The sequence below is a fragment of the Dendrobates tinctorius genome, unplaced genomic scaffold, assembly GCF_039654945.1.
Source record: "Dendrobates tinctorius isolate UK_male_01 unplaced genomic scaffold, ASM3965494v1 ptg000265l, whole genome shotgun sequence".
NCBI lineage: Eukaryota > Metazoa > Chordata > Amphibia > Anura > Dendrobatidae > Dendrobates > Dendrobates tinctorius.
The window spans coordinates 4,605,036-4,624,463 of NW_027361932.1; the positions used below are offsets into that span (position 1 = coordinate 4,605,036).

The window sequence follows — 19,428 nt, forward strand, 5'->3', positions numbered from 1 at the left end:
TATATGCTTTCTATTTCATACTACTTTGTGTGTGTGTGTATATATACTGGTGTATATATAATATATTTGCACAGTGTACTTCATTAGCACATGATTTACTGATGTAGTATTATTTTTATTGCTATATATTTGTATAATTATATATTATATTGATTCTTGTACAGAGCACTTTTTTAGTCTGCTGATAATGTATACCTTACATCATTAATTTGGTCCTTTAGTCTATTTATAAAGTATTATTATACCTTATATTTATATATTTATTTGAAGATATACACTGCGTGCAGAATTATTAGGCAAGTTGTATTTGAGAGGATTCTTTTTATTATTGAACAACAACTATGTTCTCAGTCAACCCAAAAGACCCATAAACATCAAAGCTTAATATTTTTGGAAGTTGGAGTGGGTTTTTTTTTTAGATTTGGCTATCTTAGAAGGATATCTGTTTTTTTTCAGGTAACTATTACTGTGCAGAATTATTATGCATCTTAACCAAATATATACCCATCTCACTTGTTTATTTTCACCAGGTAAATCAATATAACAACACAAAATTTAGAAATAAACATTTCTGACATTCTAAAACCAAAAAAAAAACATCAGTGACCAATATAGCCACCTTTCTTTACGATGACACTCAAAAGCCTTCCATCCATAGATTCTGTCAGTTGCTTGATCTGTTTACGATCAACATTGCGTGCCGCAGCCACCACAGCCTGCCAGACAATGTTCCGAGAGGTGTACGGTTTTCCCTCCCTGTAAATCTCACATTTTATGAGGGACCACAGGTTCTCTATGGAGTTCAGATCAGGTGAACAAGGGGGCCATGTCATTATTTTTTCTCCTTTAAGACCTTTACTGGTCAGCCACGCTGTGGAGTATTTGGATGCATGTGATGGAGCATTGTCCTGCATGAAAATCATGTTTTTCTTGAATGATACAGACTTCTTCCTGTACCACTGCTTGAAGAAAGTGTCTTCCAGAAACTGCCAGTAGGTCTGGGAGTTGAGCTTCACTCCATCCTCAACCCGAAAAGGTCCCACAAGTTCATCTTTGATGATACCAGCTCATACCAGTACCCCACCTCCACCTTGCTGGCGTCTGAGTCGGAGTGGAGCTCTCTGCCCTTTGCTGATTCAGCCTCGGGCCCATCCATCTGGCCCATCAAGAGTCACTCTCATTTCATCAGTCCATAAAACCTTAGAAAAATCAGTCTTAAGATATTTCTTGGCCCAGTCTTGACATTTTATCTTATGTTTCTTGTTCAAAGGTGGTCGTTTTTCAGCCTTCCTTAGCTTGGCAATGTCCCTGAGTATGGCACACCTTGTGCTTTTTGATACTCCAGTAATGTTGCAGCTCTGAAATATGGCAAAACTGGTGGCAAATGGCATCTTGGCAGCTTGACGCTTGATTTTCCTCAATTCATGGGCAGTTATTTTGCCCATTTTTTTTTTATCAACACGCTTCCTACGACCCTGTTGGCTATTTGCCATGAAACACTTGATTGTTCGGTGATCACGCTTCAAAAGTTTGGCAATTACAAGACTGCTGCATCCCTCTGCAAGACATCTCACAATTTTTGACTTTTCAGAGTCCGTCAAATCTCTCTTCTGACCCATTTTGCCAAAGGAAAGGAAGTTGCCTAATAATTAAGCACACCTTAAGGCCCCGTCTCACTAAGCGACTCACCAGCGATCCCGACACCGATATGAAGGTGTCAGGATCTCTGGTAAGTCGCAATGTGATCGCTGGTGAACTATCACACAGACAGCTTCACCAGCGATCAGCACAGCGACGCCGAGCGCCCGGCATCGCTGGCCATCGCTGTAGAAAATAGTATCAAAATAAAAAATATAGTTATTCTCACCTTCCGACGTCCCGTTCAGCCATCCTGCCTCTCTCCACGCTCCGGTCCCAGTGATCCTTTGCACGAATGACCGCGAGATGTCACGGTCTCGCGGGATAACAAAGTCTCGCGGTCATTCATGCAAAGGATCACTGGGACCGGAGCGTGGAGAGAGGCAGGATGGCTGAACGGGACGTCGGAAGGTGAGAATAACTATATTTTTTATTTTTTTTTATTATTTTTTTACACCTGATCGCTGGTCTCCCGCTGTCACACACAGCGATGCGTGCTGGCCAGCGGGAGACCAGCGTCCAAAGAAATGTCCAGAGGTTTCTTCCAGCGATCAGCGATACCGGCAGGGGGGCCGCTCGCTGATCACTGTCACACACAGCAATCTCGCTGGTGAGATCGCTGTTACGTCACAAAAGTTGTGACTCAGCAGCGATCTCTCTACCGAGATTGCTTAGTGAAACGGGGCCTTAATATAGGGTGTTGATGTCATTAGACCACATTACAGAGATGCAAATCACCTGATTTACATAATTGGCAGTTGTCTTTCAAGCCTATACAGCTTGCAGTAGGACAACATGTATAAAAAGGATGATGTGATCAAAATACTCATTTGCCTTATAATTCTGAACACAGTGTATTATAATGATTCTATGCACAGAGCAAATTGATTTTTATTTAGCATATATCTTTCATAGGTGTATTTAGGATGTATTAATATATACTTAATCTGGCACATCCTCTCCCTTCATTTTTATCTTTCCATTTTATAATGGTCTATTGTGCAGTATGTTTTTTAATATCATGTTATTGCTTTTGTATTAATAAAGTTATTATATTACATTGCCTTTTTTGGGTACATTTCTGCAGGATTTGTAGGTTTGTATGGTATGCTTAGGCTGATAGTGTTTTCATGTTTTCTATTTACGGTTGGTTTTCATTTCCTTTAAACACTTTTTTGCAGTGGTTGGTTTTCGACTTTTCTTAGTTTGGAGGTTGGTCTGGTAGAGGTCGTTAGGCTTATATTTGCTGCCATTTGTATATTTTGTGATTTGTGTGATAAAATATTTGATAATATAAAGATGAATTGTTTTGGGCCTAACATGCTTCTTTACAGCAGCAGGGTTGCTAATGGTAAAAATGATTTGAGGAACATGGCAAAAAGTGCATGAGTTATTGACCTGGCTTCCAGATTCTAATCTGACCAATCTTCTTTTGGATATTCTGGAAAAAGGAGTTCAAACCTTGGAGGCTGGATCATAACTTCCAGGACCTATTTGATCTGCTGCGATCATCTTGCTGCCGGATACCATAGGTCACCGTCAGTGGCTGTTTTGGTGGCATGAAGGGAATCTGCACAATACAAGGAAGGTGGTTGTGATGATAGGAGTGCTTCTTGCATTTGCACATATAGTCTACCTAGAGGTAAAGGAAAGATATATAGACATCCCTTTAATCCGTGATTAGCTGGTCTTTTTACAGCATCTTTTATTGTAGTGAATTAGAGTGGAAAGCCTCGGCCATTATTCTGCAGAGGTTTTCAGAGAGAAAATGTCTAGCATTTCTGATATATTGGGTTGAACATTTCAATAGCTTTGCATGTAACCCCCTCTGTCTACCACCCTCCACATGGGACTCATGTTGCGTTCTATTAATGTAAAATATGTTTCATAAGTACAGCCTGTCACAAGGAAAGCTTTGTGCCAGCTAGATTCAATTGGACAGCTAATTTAGGTTATAAATTGAAACACTGCCTCTTTTCCAGAATGCAAAGCAGTGGGTGGAGGTGGAGGTCTCTGAGGTTTGCAAAACAATAACATTTAGTATTAACCAGCTGCATGCCTGCTGTGATGAGATGGAAATCTGCTGCTCCGCTCAATCTAATGTTTGTCATAGAAGTTGCCATATTTCAACCTTTAAAAAAAAATCCTGAAGTAGTAATTCAGTGTTTTAGCCTTTTTTGCCCTCTTTAAATCACAGTTTGGCCGCTTATTATCACTTACAGAGGATAAGCTTCTGATGATGTCAATGTGGTCAGTGAATCTGGTGAATGATGGATATATCTTATGTGCCTTTGATAACAAGAGTGCATGTCTTTATTTGTGAAGTGAGTCCAGCTTCAATCCATAAAATCAAATCCTTCTATTTCATGATTAAAATAGATTTGGGAACACTAAAATATGCCAAGGCATGATTAAGGATAAGAGGTGTGAGGAGGTGAAACCGGACGCATTTCGAACAACTGCTGTGTTCTTAAACTTGGTCACCAGTCATCAGACCGAGAGTATTAACACAGCAGTCATTCGAAACGCATTCTGGTTTCTCCTCCTTACACCCCTTATCCCTAATCATGCCTTTGCCTTGGCATATTTTAGTGTTGCCAAACCTAGTTTAATCATGAAATAAAGGAATTGATTTTATGGATTGAAGCTGGACTTGTTTCCTTCACAAGCAACCCAAACTTCTGGCAGAGGCGAGATTCCGGGCTTCTCCACAACTGAAATTTACCTGGTTTCTAGCAAGGATAAGCTGAATTTTTTGGTTGCACTCACATGTCTTTAGCCATTATTTGACCCACTTACATATCCCCTTAATGACCGCCAATACACCTTTTTACTGACCTGAGATATGAGACTAGCATCCACATACAGGTGACAATCCAGCAGCTGTCGGCTGTACACTATAGCTGACAACTTGCTGTGTCAGCCAGGATCAGTGTTGACTCCGTCCATATCTGTTTAACCCCTTAGTTGCTGCTGTCAAGTGGCTACATCAAATAAAATGGTTAATAGATTGTGGGGGCTTCCGCATTAATCTAATTGACACACCGAGATCATGATTGTCTGATCCTGATGTTTGCCATAGCAGTTCATGACCAAATATCGGCCTTAAGGGCCTGTCACACTAAGCGATATCGCTAGCAATATCGCTATAACGGCACTGGTTTTTGTGACGTTATAGTGATATCGTTATGTGTGATACTTACCTCCGACCGCTCCCCCGCTGGTTATCGCTGATTGCGCGAGAACATCCTAGACCGTTTCTTGTCGTCAGCTTCCTGCTGGGCTTCCTGCTGTGACGACGTGCGACGCGTGGACGTGGGCGGGAGGACGTCAGGATCGCCTCGTCTGACAGGCAAGTAGCGACCCCCGACCCCTGCGATGTCGTTGGTGAGATCTGCCTGTGTGGCAGCTCACTAGCGACCACTTAGCGATGTACCAGCGATCCTGACCGCGTCATATCGCTGGTGCATCGCTAAGTGTAACAGTACCTTTAGAGTCTGCCAGCTCTAGCGGTCAGTTCAGAAGTTAGCGACTTTTAGATGGTAAACAAACACTTTTTCGTTCCTGCTATACCACTTTGCATTAATTCCTAAAAATCACCTGAAGGGTTAATAAACTATCTGGCAAAAGTTTTCAATATGTCAAGAGGCACCGTTTTTAAAATGGTATCACATTTGGGGTCTTCCAATAGATAGGACCCCCAAAGTCACTCCAAACCTGGATAGGTCCCTCAAAAAAAATAAATTTTGTACCTTTCCTTGAAAAAATGAAAAATTACTACTGCATTTTTAAACCTCCTAAAAGGCTAACAAAATAAATTGGCATTTTAAAAATGGTGCTGATATAAAGCCGACATATGGGAAATGTTTTCTGTGGTATGACTATCTGGATTAAAGGGATAATCATTCAAAGTTTGAAAATTGCAATTTTTTTTTTTTACATTTTCGCAAGTTTCTGATTTTTTTTGATTTTTTTATTATTAACCTCTTCGCGACCGCCCACAGTAGATAAACGTTGGCGTTTGCTGGGCTTTGTGCAGCGCCGACGTTTATCTACTGTCGGCGGTTTTGTGCCCCCCGGGACCCCCTCATACCTTATAACGCGGGGATCCCGATGCACAATGCATGCTGGGACCCCCGACGTCATCGAGACCTGATTGGTTCAGGTCCTGATGACGTCGCGTCACAGCAGCCAATGAGAGAGCTCGCTGGGAAAGCTGTTTGTTTCCCGGCGATCTCCCTCATTATAACGCGACTTCTCCTCTGAGCTCATGCTGACAGATGAGCAGAGGTGAAGCAGCGTTACTGTGTGACTAGATCGCTGCCTGGCACAGCTGATCGCTGCCTGGCACAGCTGATCACTGCCTGGCACAGCTGTGCCAGGCAGCGATCTTGTCACACAGTAACGCTGCTTCACCTCTGCTCATCTGTCAGTGTGAGATCAGAGGAGAAGTGGCGTTACTATGTGCCGGGCAGCGATCTTGTCATATAGTAATGCTGCTTCTCCTCTGATCATCTGCCAGTGTGAGATCAGAGGAGAAGTGGCGTTACTATGAGTCAAAAATACAAAAAATAAAAAACACAAAAATAAAAAAAAAAGTAAAGAAAAAAAAAGCAGGTAGGCAGGCTAGGGTTAGGGTTAGGGCTAGGGTTAGGGTTAGGGCTAGGGTTAGGGCTAGGGTTAGGGTTAGGGCTAGAGTTAGGGGTGTGTTGGGGTTAGGGTTGGAATTCGAATTGGGGGTTTCCACTGTTTAGGTACATCAGGGGCTCTGTAAATGCAACATGACGCCTGCAGACCATTCCATTAAAGTCTGCATTCCAGAACGTCACTACTTCCCTTCCGAGCCCCACCGTGTGCCCAAACAGTGGTCCCCCCCACATGTGGGGTACCAGCGTACTCAGGACAAATTGGACAACAACTCTTAGGGTCCAATTTCTCCTGTTACCCTTGTGAAAATAAAAATTGGGAGCTAAAAGATCATTTTTGTGGAAAAAAAATGATTTTTTTATTTTCACGGCTCTACATTATACACTTTAGTGAAACACTTGGGGGTTCAAAGTGCTCACCACACATCTAGATAAGTTCCTTGGGGGGGGTCTAGTTTCCAAAAAGGGGTCACTTGTGGAGGATTTCCACTGTTTAGGCACATCAGGGGCTCTGCAAACGCGACATGACACCCGCAGACCATTCCATCAATGTCTGCATTCCAAAACGTCACTACTTCCCTTCCGATCCCCACCGTGTGCCCAAACAGTTTTCTTCCACATATGGGGTACCAGTGTACTCAGGACAAATTGGACAACAACTTTTGGGGTCCAATTTCTCCTGTTACCCTTGTGAAAATAAAAAATTGGGGGCTAAAAGATCATGTTTGTGGAACAAAAATGATTTTTTATTTTCATGGCTCTACGTTATAAACTTCTGTGAAGCACTTGGGGGTTCAAAGTGCTCACGACACATCTAGATAAGTTCTTTAAGGGGTCTAGTTTCCAAAATGGGGTCACTTGTGGGGGTTTCCACTGATTAGGCACATTAGGGGCTCTCCAAATGCGACATGGCGTCCTCTCTCAATTCCAGCCAATTCTGCATTGAAAAAGTCAAACGGCACTCCTTCCTTTCTGAGCTCTGCCGTGTGCTCAAACAGTGGTTTAGCCCCACATACGGGGTATCGGCGTATTTGGGAGAAATTGCACAAAAAATTTTGTGGTTCATTTTCTGTTTTTACACTTGTGAAAATAAAAAAAATGGTTCTGAAGTAAAATGTTTGTGAAAAAAAGTTAAATGTTTATTTTTTCCTTCCACATTCCATTCATTCATGTGAAGCACCTGAAGGGTTAATAAACTTCTTGAATGTGGTTTTGAGTACATTGAGAGGTGCAGTTTTTAGAATGGTGTCACTTTTGGGTATTTTCTGTCATATTGACCCCCCAAACTCACTTCAAATGTGAGGTGGTCCCTAAAAAAAATGGTGTTGTAAATTTTGTTGTAAAAATGAGAAATCGCTGGTCAACTTTTAACCCTTATAACTTCCTAAAAAAAAAAATTATGTTTCCAAAATTGTGCAGATGTAAAGTAGACATGTGGGAAATGTTATTTATTAACTATTTTGTGCGGTATCACACTCTGATTTAAGGGCATAAAAATTAAAAGTTTGAAAATTGCAAAATTTTCAAAATTTTTGCCAAATTTCGATTTTTTTTAACATATAAGCGCAGTTCATATCTAAGAAATTTTACCACTATCCTGAAGTACAATATGTCACGAGAAAACATTGTCAGAATCAGCAGGATCCGTTGAAGCGTTCTAGAGTTATGGCCTCATAAAGTGACACTGGTCAGAATTGAAAAAATTGGCCTGGTCACGAAGGCAAAAACAGGCTCAGGCGCGAAAGGGTTAATAAACACAAAACATATCAACCTAAATTTACCATTATAAATTATAATGTCCCAGGAAAAAACATTCTCAAAATCACTGGGATTTGTTGAAGCGTTCCAGAGTTATTACCACATAGTGACATAGTCAGAATTTTAAAAGTTGGCCCCGTCACTAAGGGGTGTTTTCTGACTTTTAAGTGCTTGTGCACACAACTGATTTTGCAGTGCTGTCAGTGGCTTTCACAGATAGAATATCATAGGTACGAGTGCTATCAGATTTTTTTCCTCATACTGATTGTTGCACAAAAAAAATATGAGACACGTACTATCCGAGTATCTGATCAAAATCATTAACGCACATCTATGGGCCCGTGAAAAAAATCGGACCATACTCGGATGACATCTGACTGTGGTCTGGTTTTCATGGACTAACTGAGGATAAGGTGGAGAAACTTTTTTTTCTTCTCTCCAGACCAAAGAAAAAACGATGTCTCTCTTATTAGGGTATGTGCACACGTTGCGGTTTTTGCTACAGTTCCGCATAAGATTTAGTCCTGCGGATCCGCAGCAGTTTCCGTGTGGTTTACATTACCTCTCTCTCTCTCGTTTCTGCCAAGCGATGTGGATTTTTATGCTGAAAAAATCCGCAACGTGTGCACTAGGGTGACCGGATCTCATATGGGGGGGAAAAAATGTCAGAATCTTGTTCGTCTGGACCCCACAAAACGATTCCCCTTTCCAGATATTGAGAGAGCCAAAATTTGAGCTCGATCAAACGACGTTAACCCGTGCCGCTCGTCACTCAAAGTTTGAAAAAATCCAAATTGAGGTATTTTAAGATTTAGGTATTTTGCATAGTCTGTTAGACTATAAAGAATGTGACAACAACATTGCAGAAATAGCCCTGACCAAATTTTCGAACCATTTGTGGTATTTGAATGCAGAGTTGGTGGGATTATCGTTTTTTGATCCCACCATTACAGACAATGAAAAGTTGTTAATGGCTAATAAATTGCTCAGTAGCACAGATGAACCATCAGAGCACGCTAACCTACATGAGTTGATAATTTTACATAGTTATCTAATCTATTCTAGAGCTTTTGTTAAAGTAGTTTTTGAAACGTCAGAATATAATGCTCGGCATTTGCTTACAACTTGCAGGACATATTGCTTTTGTTCTTCATCTTTTGTCAGAAGGTCGTTAAAGTCGGTTACTTCCTACCTCTTTTAATTTTTCTTTCCTAACTTTTGGATTTACAACCCTAGCGTGCTCTGATGGTTCTGATGGTTAGCCATTAACAACTTTTCATTGTCTGTAATGGTGGGATCAAAAAACGATAATCCCACCAACTCTGCATTCAAATACCACAAATGGTTCGAAAATTTGGTCAGGGCTATTTCTGCAATGTTGTTGTCACATTCTTTATAGTCTAACAGACTATGCAAAATACCTAAATCTTAAAATACCTCAATTTGGATTTTTTCAAACTTTGAGCGACGAGCGGCACGGGTTAACGTCGTTTGATCGAGCTCAAATTTTGGCTCTCTCAATATCTGGAAAGGGGAATCGTTTTGTGGGGTCCAGACGGACAAAATTCCAACATCGATTTTTTGCGGTCACCCTAGTGTGCACACACCCTTTAAAGTCTGTTCAACGTCTGGTCAGAATAATCTGACCATTTATCTTGGATGTGTAGAAAATGGTCATGTGAGCCTAGCCTAATATAATGTGTATGTTTGCTGCATCTTTTGCTTCAGTAGTCTTGATATATCTATATCATAAAAAAGTGACACTATTAGAATATAAAATATCACGAGCGGTGTGCACCCTGAAATGGCGCCCTCCACGCTGGAGATTTTACTCTGTGTCGGTTTACACTGCAGCACGATCGTTTGCTGAACGGCAGAAGTTGGTTCCCAAATAGTGTTTTCTGCTTTCAGTCTCCCTGCTTTTATTCTACAGGGAAGGAGAGGGAGTAAGAGGGGGAAGGCGGGATAGGAGATATCTGCAGCAAATGTGTTTAAGAGCTGAAAGTATTTATTAAAAATGTCAGGAGAAAAGTGCTCCTGGCAGATTAAAGCTGTATTTGAGTTGACAGCTTTGACAGGCGAAAGTGATGGGAGGGGAGGAGGAAAAGGGGCGGGGGGGGCCATAGCTGCACATTTCCTCTAGTGCAGATTTCTGGGATCAGAAGCAGTGGTTCTGATTTTAGATATGGGATGTTAATTAAAGAAGTAAGACTGGGGGTGGGGAGGGGCACAGCTCTCTGCAGGCAGAACATGGCAGATTGCTAGCTCATTTGCAGGTAGGCGGCAGTCCCCAGATCAATAGAATGTGGTGTATACGTAATATAAAAGTTTATTCTTATTTAATATTAGCAGCTGAGCCCCCCTTCCCTTCAGGAGGTGGAAGAATGGAACATCATAAAGAGCTGTGGAGGCCAGAATTGTTACTATGGCAACAGCTAGAACCTATCGGCGTTCTACGTAATGATGTGCTCAACTCCAGCTTGCCATGTGGGGCATTTTGATTGGTAGCAAAAATATATTATTGGGCATAGCGGCCAATGAAACTCTTTCATGTTATCTGTGAGCAAAGCAGCAAAGTGTTCATATGGCAAAATCTGCTTATTATTTTCCCACTTGTGAAGCCAGTACTATCCTGTTGAATCTGGTATTGCTGTTATTGTCATGGAATATGATTTTTTTTTCAGCAGTATATTTGACCAATTATCCACTTTAGACCTTATGTTCCTCGCCACATAAATAATTTGCGCATCTCTGTGTAATTGTTCCCTTAATCTTTTGAAATGTTGCGACCCGTGTTAAAATCCATACATGACCTTGCATAATGCCTGTAAAACAAGAGGGAAAAAAGATTTTTTTCTCCTTTTTTTCCCCACTTACATCTGGTTATGACCCAGCTTAAGAGCTGCCTGTGTTTTAATGGATTTTCTCCCTCGCTCAATTGAATGGATTGTCCCTCATTATCATTTAAATAGAAGCCTCAGTCCGTGTGAACATGGAAAATTTGAATGTGGTTGTAAAGCTGTGATAATGTGAAATATTCTGAAGGTGAAGGGAGGGTGTGAGGAGAGAAGGAGGGAGAGAGCGGAAAGGGAAAAGAGAAGAAACCTAATGTAATTGTGGTAGATTTCAGATTTCCCTAGCACCACCCACTACATGATGGGAAAATAGACTAATAATTGTCTCCCTGGCCTTGCCAAACTGGCTGCCCTAGTTAGCTGAAGCTAACACTCTAATTGTCAAGTGCAACCCCCCCAGATGAATGAAGATGTATTCAGGGCACAGCAAGGGCTAAACATGAGTGATACCAAGAGGCAAAGATTAAATTGGCAATTATTGGCTTAGCAGGAAAGGTTGGCAGGTGCACTGTGCTCTGACTCACCAGGGAAAAATCGGAAATGCAGCTGCATTATTCACCCGTATGTTGTGCTTAACGTCTTCACTGCCGCAGCAGAAAGAGGCTACATTGGTTTCATATAGGGAGGGATGTCATCTGTGTGTAATGATCATGTAAATTTTGGGAGTGCTGTTTTGCAGAAAATTGTTTTTTATTATGAGACTACATCCTCTTTCTTGGATCCTGTATTTTAGTCATATTTCATCTGCAAATCATATTCCATCACCTACTATATCTCTCATGTTATATGTTTGCATTCACTTGCTTCAAACCAATGAATGGAAACGCAAAGTTACCAGAAATTACTCCTCTCCCTAGAGCAAGAGATGTGTCCATTCTTTGTAGTATGTAGTAAAACTGGCCGTACATCCGACTTGTCGATTAGTCACACGGACAGTCTATTCAATATGAAGACGTCTTTCACTGTCGTCTGGGTTCTGGTCACAATGCAGTCGGGTAAAGAAAGATCCTGTGTATCTCCCGATAGCCGTAAATGTGTAAGGCCGATCCAGGCATTGGGAGGGGTTTACTGCTTTGCTGTCATTTTTTTTTCACAACTTGTACAGCTTTCTCTTTATTCTAAATCTCTTTTTGAGATTTGTGCAGTGTAAAAAAATTATATATTTTCCATTTACCAATTGGTAAAACATCTTGATATTACTGACCATGCAGCTATGTTTAACTAAAATCAGAAGATAGTGTATTAGAGTGGTGTTCGCAGCCATTTTTATTCACTTAAAATTTGGTTCCAGTGTATTTTCCTCACTTACATTTACTTTCAGGTGTGTCTGATGTGTACTGCTCATGAAAGAACTGACAAAGAAAATTTGACTTTGGCAACTTGTCTTTGCTGACCTTGCTCTCTTTCCTCCACAGAGCTCAGCTCAGTCACTTTCTGGACGCGGCTACTCAGTAAGTGGTTCCTTTCCTTGTTTTATCAAGTAGCAAGTAGACCATTTGCTATAAAGAGTAAGCGTGTTTTTTTACTCGTGAGCATAAATATCAAGCACCGATCAGTGATGTAACGAGTCACTCAAGTTCAGCATGCATACGTTTTTATGTAGTAATAATGATCTGATTTTTCATAACAATGCTGGTTTATGAGCGCTCCCGTCTTTCCTCCTTTGGACTCTTGGATGCTAAACATGAGCAGATGCCAGTTTACTCCTGAGGATTCATGCCCACATTTAGCAAGCAAGTTTTTGGCATAAAGGAAGGAACAAAAAGTCTCACGTTGTGTGAAAACTTTTCCATTTTTACACCATGCCCTCCAAAAGTTGATAAGTTGTATTAGCACTTGGTATGCACAAGTTGACATATTTGGCACAATTTTCTGTAATTTTTTTTTATACTGGTCTGAAAACCATAAGTCTTGCAAAATCTGCCCCATAGTGCCTAAAATTGATAATTTTTAGATAATAAAAGATTTGATTTGCAACAAGTGCGCAGTTTCTTACTAATTGCAGAGTCACTCGATATGGTAAGCTAGACGATTAGAGCAAAATTTTAGGCCCCATTCAGATATCCGTGTAACATGTACGTATTTTCTCCGTGATTTTCATGGACAGAATGTGTACGTCTTAAAATCTATGGTGCCGTGATCCAAGCAGCCAGTCCAAAGTACCAGTACAAGTGTATGGGCCTGTTATAATCACAGAGAGCACGTGGATGTTATTAGTTTGCAAACAGTGTGCTGTCCATGATTAACCATGCAATGGCTAGAAGAAGATTTGAAATGTTATTTATGCATTTTTTTTCCCATACTTGAAAGTCACTGATGGTAAAAATGGACACTAACCAAACACTGATAAACCTTGGATCCAAAAGATTGATGACCGTTTTTGTATGAATAGTCAGACATCTGAATGAGGCCTTACTTGATAGTATTATATTTCATGCAAATATCCCTCTTAATGGTCTAATTTGTTAGGACCCCTTAGGAAAGTAAGTGCTACACCTAACCCTTGTGTGGAAATGCATTTTTGTCTCAGAACATGTGTATAAAAAGGTGATCACACAACATCTATGTAATGGAGGTCAGGGACCCTCTTTCCAGCTATAAGTGTGGGTTCCAGTTAAGGTTGGGCCCACATCTATAAGACATTTGTGGCATATCCTGTGAAACTAGAATTTTTAGTAGCTGTAGTTTGAATAAGCAGCAACATTATGGTGTGGCCAGATATTCTGTTTGCTGTAAAATGATGCATATAGCTTGCAGGACTTTTAAAGGTTTTGACCTGTAACGTGCCTGGATTGTAAATAGTGATGATACCCAGGATTTATTTATTTATTTATTTTTTGTTGTCATCTAATTATTCTAAAATTTACCAGAACCAATGTTTAAATGGCATGTCCTTTATTAATCAGTTTTATTGCTTTTGGGATATTTACCTATGAATTTGAGTGCTCCGAGTAGGATAGATTTTATATTGGGTCACTAAATGAGCGACTACTTCTCCCGATTGTGTTTCCCATTTTCATGGTTACAACTGACTCCTAACCAGTGCGATCTCCCTTTTTTGTCCTTATGAGATTTTTCTTGCATCGTATGGCAGGAATCATCGCTCTGCTTTTCACATGGGTGACAGTGTGCTTTGCATCTAATAGGCTGTAGTGTAGAAGAAAGTCTCCAAATCAGGAACTAATGAGGAGCAAAAACTCAGAGATAGATCAAGATATGTGAACGAGAATAAAAGAGCCTTCCTTGGCAATTGTTCCTCTGCTTATATATGAGGCATAAAGTAAAAACCTGTATTCCTCGCCTCTCATCAGTAATACAGGACTCGCATGAGTCAGACCTTGAAGAGATAGATTGGAAAGGATAAAAGCAGGAAATAGAAAATGAGCAGCTCAAAATAATGTATCCTATCATACTGGTTACTGTTCTACTTTTAGTTGAAAAAAAACTCCACAAAATTAATATATCTTGCTTTAGAAACTAAGGCCGAGATTTATCATTTGCAGATTTTTAGTTTAAAGTCCCATTACGTTTCGTCTAGTATTAGTTTCTGTTTTTGGAGCCAAATTTATCAAAATGGCGGGCCCAATTCATGAATGTGGCACGCAGTCAAAAATGGACTTTTTTCCCATTGTGAGCTATTTTTCGGTGACTTTTGGCACTAAAAGTTAAAAAAAGCAATTACATCTAAGTACTGGTGCATTCAAAACCACGGGGGGTACTTCAGTGATGTTGGGCCAAATTTTTTGACTTTTTTTTAAAAGTTGCATATGAAGAATTAGATGAAAACTGGAATTTCTAGACTCCTCCCACAAAGCTTTAAAGTTAGAAGAAGAAAAAACAACAGGCGAGCGTATATAAAATGGACATAAAAAAGGTGCAAATAAAATAATGAATTGGGTGCAAACCAAATAAAAAAGCAAAACACAAAGCTAGACAAAAAAAGAAGCGCAAAGGCAGTGAAGAAACGGGGCATCAGGACCCAATTCTTAATTTTTTTTCTTGTCTTTTGTGGTTTTGCACCAAATAGTTCAAAATGGCACACACGTGGCTTATGAATTTGTGCAAAGTACCGTAAGGCTTTTTTTTATCTCCAACTTTTTTTTTTTGCAAATCTTTAGCTCTAAAGGTGATATGTTTTACAAAATTGTGTCACGGTTTCAGATATATCGTACATAAAATCATTTGGAGGGAGCGTACTGGAATATATGCAACATGTTTTTACTTTTTGAAAAGTCGGGATTGATGAATCCGGTAAAAACGTTTAGGGTATGTGCACACTTTGCGGTTTCTGCTGCGTTTCCGCAGCGTTTTTGGCTCTGCAGAAACGCAGCAGATTTTGCTGCGTTGTACAGTACCTTTATTTCCTATGGAAATAAAAAAAAGCTGTGCACATGCTGCGTTTTTTTCCGCGCGGTTTTGCTGCGGTTTTCAAAACGCAGCATGTCAATTGTTTGGTGCAGAAACGCTGCAGTTTTACACCTCATCCATTATTAGGTGTAAAACCGCAGATAAACCGCAGCACTTTGTCCTGCGGATTTCCTGCAGTTTTCGCTACAAAATCCGCAGAGACAAAAAACTATGTGTGCACATACCCTTAGAATTCCTAAACTCTGTCCACAGTAGTGGTGCACTGAAAAAAAAAATACAGGCAGACATGTAAAATAGAATAAAATCGTTCAAATAGAAAGATGAACATGGCACATGAAAAAAAAAAAAGAGGCAAAATGCCAAAAACTAAAAAATGTTGTAAATACCTTAATGAAACAGGCCCACAATGCTATCACGAGTTTGTCCAAGTGAGGAGTTATTTTAATAGAATAGGTTAAAACCGTCAGATCGTAGATATTCATAGATATGTCAAACATCACTTAGCAATCACTTTATTCCCTGATTTTCTCATAAACAATGGTGGGCTCTCAAAATTTGCTTTGTTCTTTTTGAATAGGGAGAATGTAAGGACTGGGCACATTGAAATCTAGCGTGCATAATCAATGTTTCCTAGACAGCAGATATCTGGGGACAGGCTTGTTGCCCCATATGTACTGTCTGACTAGTTCCTATTGAGACCCAGTATGCCAAAATATCCCTCTCTGACAATTAGCCAAGAAGAAGACCTTTTTTACCTGGCTGTTTATTGGGTGTCCCTTGGCCCATTCTCTAAAAATGTATTTTTATTACCCCGGCACTACCGTGGTTTGAACATGGCAGGTGTGAACTCACCCTCAGGACTCCGATTCAGGTGCATGTTTAACGTACGAGTTTGATCTATGATTTTTACAGCTATAATCGGTACGTGTTTTAAGTGGCTGTTCACATCTAATATATAAAGCTCAAAGTGTGTATGTATGTGTGTATGTCCGGGATAGGCATCCACACCGTCGCAGCTACAGCCACAAAATTTGGCACAGTCACACGTCTGGACCCCGAGAGCATCCTAAGCTATGTTGTAAGGCGAAATTTTAACCCCGCGCGTTCCAATTCACCAAACAATTTTGCCCCTATCTACATACTGGGGAAAAAGTGTGTGCGCGTCAAGCCCCGCCCCTCATTATGATGTCATAGTGCCCCTATCTACATACTGGGGAAAGTGTGTGCGTCTCAAGCCCCGCCCCTCATTATGATGTCACAATGGTTGCCATGGCGACGCTGATGTCATCATAGGTTGCAAGCGCCGCCACTCATTATGATGTCATAATGGTTGACTATGGAATGGAGGATGTGTGATGGGTATATGGGCACTGGACTATGGGATGGAGGATATGTATGATGGGTATATGGGCACGGGACTATGGGATGGAGGATGTGTGATGGGTATATGGGCACTGGACTATGGGATGGAGGATATGTATGACGGGTATATGGGCACGGGACTATGGGATGGAGGATGTGTGATGGGTATATGGGCACAGGCCTATGGGATGGTGGATATGTATGACGGGTATATGGGCACGGGATTATGGGATGGAGGATGTGTGATGGGTATATGGGCATGGGACTATGGGATGGAGGATGTGTGATGGGTATATTATGGGCACTGGACTATGGGATGGAGGATTTGTGTGATGGGTATATGGGCACGGGACTATGGGATGGAGGATGTGTGCTGGGTATATGGGCACGGGACTATGGGATGGAGGATGTGTGATGGGTATATGGGCACGGGACTATGGGATGGTGGATATGTATGACGGGTATATGGATATGGGACTATGGAATGGAGGATGTGTGATGCGTATATGGGCACTGGACTATGGGATGGAGGATATGTATGACAGGTATATGTGCACGGGCCTATGGGATGTTGGATATGTATGACGGGTATATGGGCACGGGACTATGGGATGGAGGATGTGTGATGGGTATATGGGCACGGGACTATGGGATGGAGGATGTGTGATGGGTATATGGGCACTGGATTATGGGATGGAGGATATGTATGATGGGTATATGAGCACTGGACTATGGGATAGAGGATATGTATGACGGGTATATGGGCATGGGACTATGGGATGGCGATATGTATGATGGGTATATGGGCACTGGACTATGGGATGGAGGATATGTATGACGGGTATATGGGCACGGGACTATGGGATGGAGGATATGTATATGGGTATATGGGCACGGAACTATGGGATGGTGAATATGTATGATGGGTATATGGGCATGGGACTATGGGATGAAGGATGCATGATGGGTATATGGGCATGGGACTATGGGATGGAGGATGTGTGATGGGTTTAACTAACCACAGTTAGTTACTATGCCAGGGCAGCGCCGGGCTCTTCAGCTAGTAGTCTATAATGGGTGCTTGTTGTTTTTTATCATAACCACAGATCAAACTCACCAAAGTCGATGGATGTGGGTAATACTCGCACCTCACTCTCAATACCTTCCTACTTTCCTTGAGAAATCTTCAGTTACAGCAAAAAAAAAATTCTGAAATGGTGATGGTAACAACTGTCTTTCCAAACACTTAAAAATCTGATGGAAATCGCGACATGTTTCCTGTTTCACATGTGTGAAAAAAAAATGACATCTGAAAGAGTCTTGGAGTGAGGTTCTTGAATAACCAAAATAATGACTTGAGCTGACCATTCCTGGCAATTGACCATTGCATTTGTTGGTTTTTAATTTTGCTGTTATTCTCTTTGGTAGATGCAGTATGGACATTTTAATCCATACAGTATACATAATAGTCTTATAACTGTAGCATGTCTTACTCTCCTTGTAAATTGTCCCAGCTCCAAGATGGGCGAAAGTGACATGTGAGTCTTCTGTGATCAGTAGCTAAACCCACAGTGAAAGTAATATCCAGTGGGATCCCATTTCCTTTGTGTGTTACAAATACCTTAAAGAATAAATGCTCTAAGCTGTCTCTTTGAAGCACTGTCACATGGGATCAGCACGCTTACCGGATCTACACATTGTGGCGGTAAAGGAATAAAAAGCCGTAAATAATCCGCCACTTGTCTACGGAGATGTGAAAATTGAGTAGGGGGGGGATTTGGCTTCTGTGCAGATGCTGGAAGGGGAGGGAGGAGAGGTTATGATCTGAGCTGGGATGCAGGCTAGAGAGATAACTGGATTTCACTCTGACACATTGATGTACATGGCAGGATTTTCACTCAACATCAGCTGTCGAAAATAAAAACTCCTGAGCAGTAGACATGAATTTATCTACATTCTTTTTATTACTCTGTCAGGTAGATTGTCCTGAAGCCATGATTTCTACAAAAATATGGAAGAAATGTCAGTGTTTCAACTCCAATGCTCATAATGTTAGAAAGGGTACACACACTTGTGTGTCCGCTATAAAACATGAACGTGGCACTGGCCATTCAACTTTGACTAAATGCTAACCAAACAAGGAGAAAAATAATAGACTGTGTTAAGTTTTGACAACCCATTTTAAGTTCTTTTTTCCACTAAGGTCAGATGAAATATGGAGACCCTGAGGCCGAAAACAGATGTCATCATCATGGCGGCAAAAAGTAAAACTTGCCTAGTCGGAGAGAGTTGGTGCAACCGTGTATTTTCTGTTAGCTAACAGGGATTGTCTGGGGACATAACTTATTTTTCATTCTTCTGATCATAGAAGTGAAAACTATGAAATTTGTATCCATGTCCCAATGTTAGACCCCTTTCCCCGGCTGGAGGATTCCGCTTCATCTGTGTGTTGGTACATGTTGAAAGGGGCTGGGTGTTATGATTAGTTCATTGGCCCTTCTTCATGCCGGGTGAGGGTGGCATTGGCTGGGAGGGGATTAGTCCAGGACTATTATGTAACTTAGTAAGTTCAATTCATTTGTATTTACACAATATTCAAATAACAACCCCTTTAAATAGGATCCATATTCATTTTCCCCTCCACTACTTTCTACAGATACTGACACATTCATCATCATAGATGCAATACCTGAGATAACGGTTGTCCTGAAAATATACACCGGGCCCAGACCGTGTGTCCTACCGTTTGTGATTTGGGATTTAATCGGTTTTCTCAGTGCGTAGATTGTAGTGTAGTTTAT

General features: G+C 40.9%; 1 protein-coding gene across 9 annotated transcripts in view; it reads left to right on the forward strand.

The window, feature by feature from the left end:
- The window catches only part of FBRSL1 (fibrosin like 1), an 830,184-nt gene that overhangs the window by 450,263 nt on the left and 360,493 nt on the right, over positions 1 to 19,428 (forward strand). For 7 of the 9 annotated variants that reach the window (XM_073559016.1, XM_073559012.1, XM_073559019.1 and 4 more), the window contains exon 5: positions 12,313 to 12,348. The exons of the other annotated variants lie outside the window; for them this stretch is intronic. In XM_073559016.1, coding sequence (XP_073415117.1) covers positions 12,313 to 12,348 — 36 coding nt within the window. The remainder of the gene's footprint in view (positions 1 to 12,312; positions 12,349 to 19,428) is intronic. 9 annotated transcript variants of the gene reach the window in all.